Genomic DNA, 10905 nt, shown 5'->3' with positions numbered 1-10905 from the left:
GTGCAATCTTAGAATGGAAAAATAAGAGTCAGCAATTGATTGCAGAAGGTTAGATTTCTCAGATTGTAAAATATGCCAAACCTATTTTCACCAAATTAAAAACTCTGTACAGTGCTGCATCTAATAAAGGGGGAAGTATGTCTGAACTATTGAATGGTTAATCCTATTTGAACAGTTATTTCTTGAAATAATAATTGGAGGAGGAGGCTGCACTTTCAGCAAGCAGTCTAAGAATTATGCATTGTCAGATGTAAGTGAATAGTGATTGAAAGACTTAATGCTATCATTTACTGAACATGAACTTACTCAGTGTATTGATTAATCAAAACTTGTAGAGACTTTTCAAATAAAAAGGCTAAGAGATATTTCTCAAAACCATTATGTCACCTGACTTTAATTGCTGCAAGGTGTTCGTTATTTTCAACAGGAATTACAGAAATGCAAAAAAGCTGTCTATTTTTCTGGGGCAGCAGGAAACTGCACATTGATTTATAGTACCAGTAATGTGAAGGTAGGTGTCACTAGAGAAGACCTGGATGCCTGGAAAAATTAAGGGCAATTGAAAAAGAGCCCACCAACAGACAAGGTGCTAGATACCGTCACAAGAACTCAAGAGACAGTCCTGGCAAAATTATGTCTATCAGGTCATCAAGAACTGGAAGAACCTGAATGACTGAAGAACAGAAAGAAGTCATAAGCCATCATAGTCCTCTCTAGGAATAGCAAGCATTCCTTGTTCAATAATGGAAATGTCACAATGGAGGGTCATAATGGTAACTTGCAGTTCTCTAGCCAGTTTTGCTAATCGACTTCACTTGGAATGGGGGGCTAGTATAGTATGCTGGATTCTGAAAATCATTTTGGCACTTGTGCATACAGGACAGAAATGATGGACTATTCCCAACAATGTTATGCAAATATTTGCAAGAGCATTTTGCTTTGTGATGTGTCTGATCTGTCTGGTTCAGATTGATTTACTTAATTTGTATGCTCAAAGGCTCTGGGTGGTTTACAATCAAGATCCTCAAAAAAAAAAAGCAACCTCCTCAAAAGGAATAATACACAGTGTTGTGCATCCATTAGATTCCAACTTTCAGTTATCACATGCCCTCCTCCTGGGCTTGAGGGAACCATCAGGTCTTAACAGCTCTCCTGAAATCTAGGAGGAAAGTAGTAAACTGGATCTCCAAAGTAGAGGCACAAAGACCAAAAATGCCTGTCTTTAAGGTCCTGCCATGTGACACCCTTGTGTAGATGGGACCTGGAGGTTTGGTCTGACTGGACAGGTAAATGAATATGGGAGATGGTGGTCCCTCAGCCAACCAGCAACTTGAATTGCATCCAGAAGCCAACTGGCAACCCATGCAGTTCCTGTAGCAGTAGGAAGCGGTGAGTATCTTGGGATGTACCCACACAGCCCATGGGGACTGCTGCACTTTGTGCCACTGGCAGCTCCAAAGTGCTTTCCAAGGGGACCCCTGTGTAGAGCGCATTACAGGTGGTCCCATTTGGGGAACATTGCCCCTTCCTGCCATTGCTGGTCTGTGATGAATAGCCCACTGCGCAATCTGAATTCTGTGGAACTGAATGACGAAATTTGTGCTAACAAAGGCATCTGAGACCAATGCTTTGGTGGCCCTGTAGTTCCTTCTTGGTTGCTGATGTACAGAACCCAAGGCACAGAAGAAAAATCTAAGGTCAGCTGGGCAAAAGCCTTTATTGTGGAACACACAGAGGGTTTGGCTGGGATTGTGAAGAGCAGTGTTAAAATCTCCACTCAACTATGCACCTTGGTAGGTGACTGAGCTGGTCTGTATTTTTTTTCCCCCCTCCTCAGTTTATCCAATTATTTATTTATATACAGTGCTTGTAACCTGCCCCGATCCCACAGGACTCTGGGTGGTGTATAACATCAAAGGAAAACATAATTAAAATTAGCAAGCCAGTATAAAATGCAACTTTTTAACTTAATCTGCCTCTAGCCTACTGCCAAGTTATGAGTCCCCCCTTTAAGACTCTGGAATGTTAACGTAACCTGGGCACTTCTTTTTCCAGTTGAATGCAGTTCATTGAATGGCTAAAACTGAATGTTTATCCCAAAAGAAACATTCTAGCAAGGCTTCTTGCCTAAGTACTGGTTTGTTCCAAAATTAATGTCAAAACATCAGTCCACCTTTAATCCTTTAGAAGGCATGTTTTAAAAATACCCTGAAATTGGAATAGTGCAATCCTATGTGTTTTTGTACTGAGAGAAATACCACTGAGGTTAGTGGGACTTAATTCTACAACAAGCATATATTTGCTGCCCTACTTTTCACATACAGTGGACGGTTTAAAGTGGAAACTTCTGAAAGGGCCAGTCTATTAATACGAAATTGTTAAATAATGCAACGATTATGAGCTACTGAGCCAACAGTGTCCTGTTTTCCTCTTAATTGATATTAATTGATACTGTCGGCATACTAAGGTCTGTACGCTGCATTAAAAATGCAGGGTTTTAAAGTATGTACCCCATAGATGAAAAGTTTGGCAATTAAATAATAAACTAATAATAAATTGTAAATAAGCACAGCAGGTATTCCATAGAAATGTGTTTCAGAACCTTCCCCCACCCCCAGACGACTTGGATTTGACATATCTTTCATCAACCCAACTATATTTGTTTTCTCCAATAATTTACAACAATTTAAGAAGCAATCTTATCATGGCATGATGATAGCCATGATAAGAGCCAGTTTGGTCTAGTGGTTAAGGCCACAGGCTAGAAACCAGGAGACTGAGTTCTAGTCCCACCTTAGGCATGAGAGCTGCCTGGATGACCTTGGACCAGTCACTCTTCTCAGCCCAACCCACCTCACAGGGTGGTGGTTGTGGGGAAAATAGGAGGAGGAGGAAGTATCAGGTATGTTCGCCGCCTTGAGTTATTTATAAAAATAAAGGCAGGATAAAAAAATAAATAGCTCTATTACCGCAGCTTTTACATGGGACACTTGGAACTCCAGAAGGAAATATACCCATATAGATGTACTACGAAGAGTTTATAAAACAAATTCATTACTCTTTTAGAGTGACCTTTGAAGATGGACACTAGCAGAAAAACAAACAGAACAAACTTTTTATACCAAAGTATTTATTTCATCATATTTTATGTACAGTGGAATGGTGGTGACTTTTACAGTCACTTTCCTATAAACAGGTGTACAGTAATTTACCCATTTGTTCAAACTGGAAAAATATTTTTTATCGGTAGCAATATTCCATCCACGCTTGCAGCTTTAATCAAGCTGAGGTGATCATAGATTTGTGGGGGGGTGGTTCACACTCATTTTATGCTCCAGCATTTGCATTCTTTGAGCAGTTCTGTAGCTTTTATGGGGGTTATCTTTAAATATATGTACTGTATAAAAAAAGTCTTGAAGAGCAAGGCTCATGCAGTATAAGTTGATTGGCGTAAGGGACAGTCAGCTACGATAACCTGTAATACTAGATAATTCTGACTACTACACTCTATTATAGCTTAACAGTTCAAGAGTAAGAAACACCCATATAAATGTGCTGGAATAGGGGAAATCGCTTGAATTCTGTTCAGTAACTTGAAACTTGGAAACCTCATATTGCTGGTTTCCATGTACAGCCAGTCTTGCCAATTTTTGCACACTTGAGACTTGTAGCATTTAAAAAGTTATTAATAGTTAATATCAGTATGAATTAATAAGTCTGCATTTCTTGCAGCAGCTTTTAACTGAGAAAGAATTTTGGCCATATATTTCTTTTTATAGACAGTTCAAATTAAACTAATACAAACAGGAATTACTGAAATCTTTCCATGCTAATTGTCCTAAACAAATAGAAGTTCTATGTAAGGCTGCACCCTTGTTAACATTATTAGATAATTATAAATACTGTGAGGCATTAATCAAGTATTTATTGATGCTTGTTTTAGTGAATTTGTAGGTCTTTTAGAAATAATTATCCCTTCACAATTCCCAACTTGGGCCCACAGCAAAGAGCACTTAGGGGAATCTAAAAACCTTGTGGGGAAAATCCAATCAAATCTATTTTTGGGTCTTTATGGGCTTTTAAAGATGTCTAATTTCATGTGCAATTTCATCAGTTTACATACAGATCCAACGGGAATTTGGGGTGATACTTAAATTTTTCTCCAAAGTTGTAGTACTCAGTTCAGAAAAATGGTGATTGAGAATGATAATGTAAAGGCATGCAGAAGGAAAGAATTCAGTCAGAAATGATAAAAAGATGAAATAAGCGACACAATCCACTTTTTTGATCTGTGCTAAAGTATCTTTAAATCAAAGAAATGGTCAATTAGAGATAGACAAAGCATGTTTGTGCATGGCACTGCCAGTAAATTGGCTTTTTAAAAAGAAACCTCAAGGTTATCTTAAAAACAGATGACAAAAATTACAGACATCAGTTATTTAACATAAGTTCTTTCAGTAAATCCAAGTTTGCAGATAATTACAAATATTCAATTTCTATCTCTTTTACTAACATATTTTAAAAATGTACAGATATTATACATAATATAAATTAACTTTCTTGCTGTCCTGTAGAGAAATATAACCATTAAGTAGAGCTTTAGCCACGCTTTATAAATATACTTTCTTAGGAGTCTGTAGAAGGTTTTGCATCTCATTTTCTAGTCTGCCTGGTAAGAATTCAATATACCAACATATTTAGAAACTGCAATGGTTGAAGGTTTTTTTAAAAACATATACATTGATTGTTATACAGAAATTGATGCTTCTTGTCAATATGGGATTACAACACTTCCACTTGTCCAGCACACAGAACAACTCAATTCCACATTACACTGGAGAATTTGGGGATAATTGCTTACTTTACACATATACCTTTTTTAGGTGGCAGGTAGGATTACAGTTGGCAAAGTGCCCCCACTTCACACCCATTTTTGTGGGGGACAGAAGGCCTGCTCTGGAGGAAGAGGAAGCTGGCCACAAGGGGTGAAAAATTATGTGGCCGTTTCAGCACTATTTTAGCTTATATGTTACTTTTCAAGAATGTGCGTTGCTTTTATTTTATTGATGAGTACGCATAGGGAATTCATAAGGAATACACAGGAATTGCAATATTCGGTTCTTTAAAAAAATTCAGTGCATACTGTTTATATTATACTGGAAAGTGATAAAAGGAAAAGGAGAGTAAATAAGGGATTTGTTCCATAAGAGGCAATAATCTGGTTGTGCTTTTTTGTTTCAAGGTCAGGACCTCCAGAGGGGGTCTGCCAAAGGACAAATTTATCCTATTTAATTTGAGGGGGGGAATCTGCCAATTGGTGGGTACAGCCTTGAGTGTTTGTATTGATGCAGAAAATCACAAGAGAGAAAAGCAACTGTTGGAACAAAACTTCTTTTGCCTTAAAATAGGGATATGAATGAGTAATAGAAAATTCTGTTGAATAAAGCATCATTGGGTTAAACTACAGGACAACAGGTACCATGAGTTTTTCTGCAGGGGCAGAAAACAAAAATGACACAAGACAAGTTGTAGAATTACATGGAGGCAATTGTCATTTTACCACACAGCTGCAATCATTTAATGAATTCAGAATTTTGAAAAACTTCCCTAGCTCTGTTTCTCAACCTTGGCAACTTTAAGATGGGTAGACTTCAGCTCCCAGAATTCCCCAGCCAGGCTGGCTGGGGAATTCTGGGAGTTGAAGTCCACCCATCTTAAAGTTGCCAAGGTTGAGAAACACTGCCCTAGACACTAAACTTTATGACTGATAGCCATATTCATGCGCTGCAGTTTGGGAGCAGCACTATAAGCACTAAGGTGAGCACTAACTCACGTGGATAGCAGATGCTCCTGTTGTGTCCGTCGGTGCTTCAGGACATTCAGACATTCAATACTGCAAAGCCATGGAGCAACAGGGCCCCACAGACAAATGTGCAAAGCACTGCAGCTGTCTTGGAGACTATTATTGGTTGAAAACGGGCAGGTCCTTCAGTTATTTTCTGAATCAGACTAGAATGTTTTAGAATCAATCCATTATGGAGGAGAGTCTTTTAGAAGCTGGGGGTTTGATTTATAGTAACCAAATTACTTTGAAAAGGATGGTGCTCATCTTGTTAAAAGCACCCTGGTCAGATATCTGCTGCCAAACCTGCAAGAGCGAAAAATGCCAAAATCATCTGGGCACAGTTCAAAAAAGTCATTCAATCAGATATTTTTTTGCTTGTAACCCTACTAGGTTTGTCTAGTTAAGTGCAATTATAGGAGGTTACAAAATAATGAATTCTGTATAGAGCTGTCTTTACTAATTTGTATAATGGTCTCTTGTCTTCTTTTATCTGAGTGCTAATTTAATGGCTATGATAGCCACTGAACAATCATTGAGAAATGGCAGATGCTTAAAAAATAAAATTTGGAGAAACAAGTTTGGTGATAGGATTTTTGGAAATCCCATTAGATTAAACATAATTGAAAGAGTCTTCACATTTACAACAGTAAAGAAGGTTTTATTCTTTCCACTGGAGAGGGGGCAGTATGGGGCTGTCTAGTCTTTAGTAAGTGCTGATTAGCTCTTGCAAGAAATACAATTTCTTACCTATTCTGTGCATAAAAATGCTGATAAAGGTAGGAGGTCTTCTACATTAGTTTCCATGCTAATTCTCTTGAAAGGCTTCCCTCTGAATCTTACTATCAAATTTATGGACTATTTCATGGTGCGAAACATTGTCCTTGTAACTGGCTTGGAAACACATCCTGACACCCCAGTTCCCTGCAGGTGTGCTCCCTCTGCACGGCTCAGTCAGTGCTGGGGGAATGTTGACTGCATAATGACATACAACTGAGCCAGCACATCTACACAGTGTCCTGGCACAGTCCCAAGTGTGATCATAAGGACTCTTCAACTATCCTGGCAAGGAATGGGCCTGCTGTCTGAGACCCAATGCACCCAGTACACCATTTTCTCCCCAAGTGGTGCCATGTCAGTTACTGGCCCAAATGAATCAATAGCAGCTTGCAGTGAAATTATGATTATGGCATTAAGCAAACATAGAGGTTTGTGGCTCCACAGCCTCACATTCGTAGTGATACATATGGAAAAATTGTCAACAGACACCTGGCAGGTTAAAGATGGACCAGGGGCGTCCACAGAGTATGGTAAAAAAGAGCCAAGATGGCAGCCACAATGGTGTGATTGAAGTTCTGCCCGTTTTCTTATGCACGTGCCGCCATTATTTTTTAACCATGCCTTGCAGACTCCCCTGAGAGGGCCTGAAGCTTTCAATGACGGGTCTGCTTCACATGCAAAGTGGCATTCTCCAGCCTCAGTGCAAGTTGCAAATAATGCTGTCCCCACCTCTAGTAACATCTGTTCAAGCTGTGGCACAATTTTTTATTTTATCCTGCAGCAACTTTATTTTCTGAAAACCAAGAAACTGAAGACGGCTTCCAGTTTGGGCAAGCAAGCTCTACCACCACAGACAACTGGAAAACGGGTGGCAATCTGGGCTTTCTGTTGTTTCAACACAAAACTTGAGAGACAACTCACAAACTTAAATCCTACTTTCAAGTGCATCTGCCTTAATGGAAGTGGGAGAAAATATTTTAGCATATCGAACAGTACAACCCCTTCTTGTGTTTGTTTCAAGTATCAACTGCAAGATCTACTCCTCACCCCCCACCCCAAAAATCCCTCATACAAACCAAAAAGCATCTAACCCAAATGCAATATTAGTTTTCTATGCTGTAGAATTTAGCACTGATTAATTGGCATGTATTGGTTCTTTCACCATTATTTGGTCCATATTTGAGGAGATCCTGTATTTTCACTTCGTTTTTTGCTCAAACTTTGGGAAAATTGGGCTGAAAAAAAAAATACTTGTCTTCAAACTCGGTTAAGAAATTCCAGGTTGAGGGACGCCGGGATGTGAATCGAGTCCATGGTCAGAGCTGAAGGATTGAATGGAAACAATACAGGAAACATGAATTTGAAGTCTAACAGCAGCTGTGGAGGATCGTTCCTCTCTTGCAATTGTGCCTAAAAGAGATGGGAAAGAAAATCATTAGCAAAGAAAGAAGGTACGTGGCTGTTTTAAGCTACCACTTTGCCCTCACAGCTGAGTCTTGAGTTTCTGTAGAGTAGGAAGCCAAAAACTCATCTGTGTGAGCCTCAGGAAGGCAAAGCAGTCATCTGACCAGTGGGACACCCTCAACTGATTCATTTGAAGCCAAGCTTTGTAGGTGGCATCTAACCTTACTTCGTTATTGTCCCGTTCCATTTGATCACTTGGTCAGAAATGAGGATTGCCTGCTTGTCTGAAAACTAGCCGTGTCTCACTTCTGGCACTATCTAGCGATAGGCATCTTCCCGCAAGAACAGCAGTAGAAGCAGAGATCGCAGCTAGGACTGGCCATAGCTCCACCTGGTGTACCGTGTAAATTGGAGCAAATAGCCTGACAGTTTGTTCTAGTGTTTTTAAACAGCAGCAGCTGTTAGGCTTTGTTTCTGTTTTCAGTTCAACCTTGGATATGGTGAAGGTGAACCATTTGGCAGGCACTTCTCAGCCTTTTATCCTGGAGTACCAGGGTCAGGCTACAGCAACTGTAACTGTAGGGGGACCATGATGTCCTAAACAAAAAGCCAGCATCACATTTAGTGAAGAGGTTAGATTTGTTGAAACCTAGGTAACTTGATTATGAAATCTGTAATTCATTACTTTAAAAAAAAACCATTTGATTGGATCCCTGATGCATGGGATAAGTGAAAGCGGGCTTTCCTGTCCCACCTTCCTCTGTGGGACGGGAAGCCTTCTTTGGTACAGTTGTCTGGGCAGATGTCTTTGCCCAGTTAAGGGGAGCTGACCAGATCTTTTGAGGTAGGCCAAATGCCCAACCTGATCCATTTTTATATTTCAGCCATTCTTAACCCCCCTCTGGTTTACTCACTGGGCTCTACAAACACAACTCTGGGACAAGCCATCATCATCATCACCATGTAGCTGCCCAACTCTCAATGACTCTGGATGGTGCACACCAAGGGGAGTTTAATTCCATGCCCTACAAATTTGGCAATCTTTCCTTATTCTTCATGCCTTTACTGTTTGTCAGGCTGGACAGACAGACGAAATTCTCCCAGCAGTATTCAGCCCTGTCTCACCTCATTTTATTAGCCTTGTAGAATGGGAACAGGTGAAGCCGTAGCTCAGACACAGGCCTCGCGTGCACAAGATTGCAGGCCCATTTCTTAGCACCTCTAATTAAAGTGAGTGTCAAACAGCAAAAGAGGAAAAGTCACCTCAAAACAGGCCATTGCTGCCACTTGAAACAGTGGACCAATACTTACAGTGGAAGACTGGATTATTAAACTAATGGACTTGGCTCAAATGGCTAAGTTAATGGCATTAATAAGGGAAAATACGCTTCTTGGGATTTATTTCCACTTGGCAGCCACTTTTAGATTACCTGCTTGTGTTAGAAAAAAAACGATGTTTTGATTTTGGGTTTTACTGATTAATGGTTTGTTTCGATAGAAATAATGTTACTAAGGTTTAATTAATGGTAAGAGATTATACTTGTAAATTTACCTATATCTGTACTGGAGAAAGTTGGAAGTCAATTTCTGGTTTCTACCTATTTGCACTTTTAGTTTTCTTTTTTCTTTAGTTCTATATTCTAACTTCTATACTTTCTATTTTGTATTCTATCTATACTTTGAACATTAATAGAGCTTTATATAGAGAAATAGTGGACCAACTATCTGACTTAAAGGCAGCTTTATGTATTTCTATTTATGAGAGGACACAAAGATAAGAGGCTAGCGCTTGTTTGCTTTTCCATAGTAGGGAGTACATGCAGCTCAGGGTTGAACTGTTGGGTTCCTGGTGTTCTCTGAGCTTGGTGGTTTTCCTGCAGATGTTTCACCACCAGGCTAGGTAACAACATCCATGCATGGGAGAGTGAGGTTTGCTGAATGTTTATATATAATATCTGACCAGTCTAGGTTGGGGTATGATGTCTTCTTCTTGGTGGTTCCTTGATTATGATACTGTTTCTTCTGGTGCTGTTTCCTGCTTATCTGGGTGTTGACTGCTCAGGAAGATGTGCGCTGGGCTGCTTGTTTCCTTCCTTGACTTTTGGTAATATCTTTTAAATGGCACATGGATGGGGTTTATCTCTGTCTCTGTTGATGGCTGATTTATCTGAATGCCAAGCTTCTAGGAATTCCCTAGCACTTTAAAATTTGGCTTGGTCTAAAATGTCAACAGTTTCTCAGGTGAAATTGTGATTGAATTTGTCAGTGTGTTGAGAGATTTAGGAATTTTCATCATCTCTTCTGTCTGCTTTTAGGCTGAGATAAAATGTTGTTATTCTGGTTTATTTTCCTGCGTTTCTATGCAGAAGGAACTCAAGGCATGCCAGTACAGATATGTGATCTAAATGCTTTCAGTTTACTTGTTGTGTTCCAGAGTTACAAATGGGCCTCCAAGGGTACATTATAAAAACTAGATATATGACTTTTTTAATGTGTGGCAGATGTAAAATTTCCTATATTTAGTACAGACTTACCTGAATGTTTCTTATGAAGGCTACCGTCACTCGCTCTTCAAACTCATTCACAGGAGTGTAAAGATTTAGTATTTTTACAATCTAAGGAGGGAAAGATCAAATGAGGGTTACAGAGGAGAGGCAACATGCTCTGTGACATCACTATTTTATAAACAGACGTCACAGGATCTCAACAGAACAAGTGTAGGAAACAGGTGGAATTTCAGCTTAGAAGGACAACATGGGCTCTCCAACTGCAAGCAGACCCTCAAGAGAACTGGCGGATTCTGAACATGTGCCCCATTTATCCACTGACTTTTTCGAATACCTCCCTGGGCCACTTAATATAAGTTTCACCAGCCAAAC

General features: G+C 39.6%; 1 protein-coding gene and 1 non-coding gene across 4 annotated transcripts in view; one reads left to right on the top strand and one right to left on the bottom strand.

Annotated features, from left to right (window-relative positions):
• Positions 1-1538: 1538 nt before the first annotated feature.
• LOC134492600 (small Cajal body-specific RNA 18) lies at positions 1539-1624 on the top strand. The gene has a single exon (XR_010067476.1). It is a non-coding gene; the product is annotated as a small Cajal body-specific RNA 18 (non-coding RNA).
• Positions 1625-4730: 3106 nt separating this feature from the next.
• The window catches only part of MYO5B (myosin VB), a 251727-nt gene continuing 245552 nt past the window's right edge, over positions 4731-10905 (bottom strand). For all 3 annotated transcript variants that reach the window (XM_063295830.1, XM_063295833.1, XM_063295832.1), the window contains 2 exons: positions 10561-10641; positions 4731-8032 (listed from right to left, as the gene is read on the bottom strand). In XM_063295830.1, the coding sequence (XP_063151900.1) occupies positions 7880-8032; positions 10561-10641 (234 nt within the window). In that variant the 3' untranslated portion in view covers positions 4731-7879. The remainder of the gene's footprint in view (positions 8033-10560; positions 10642-10905) is intronic.

This window comes from Candoia aspera, chromosome 2 (genome assembly GCF_035149785.1).
Source record: "Candoia aspera isolate rCanAsp1 chromosome 2, rCanAsp1.hap2, whole genome shotgun sequence".
Classification (NCBI taxonomy): Eukaryota; Metazoa; Chordata; class Lepidosauria; order Squamata; family Boidae; genus Candoia; species Candoia aspera.
This window is presented reverse-complemented; position numbering and strand designations above follow the sequence as displayed.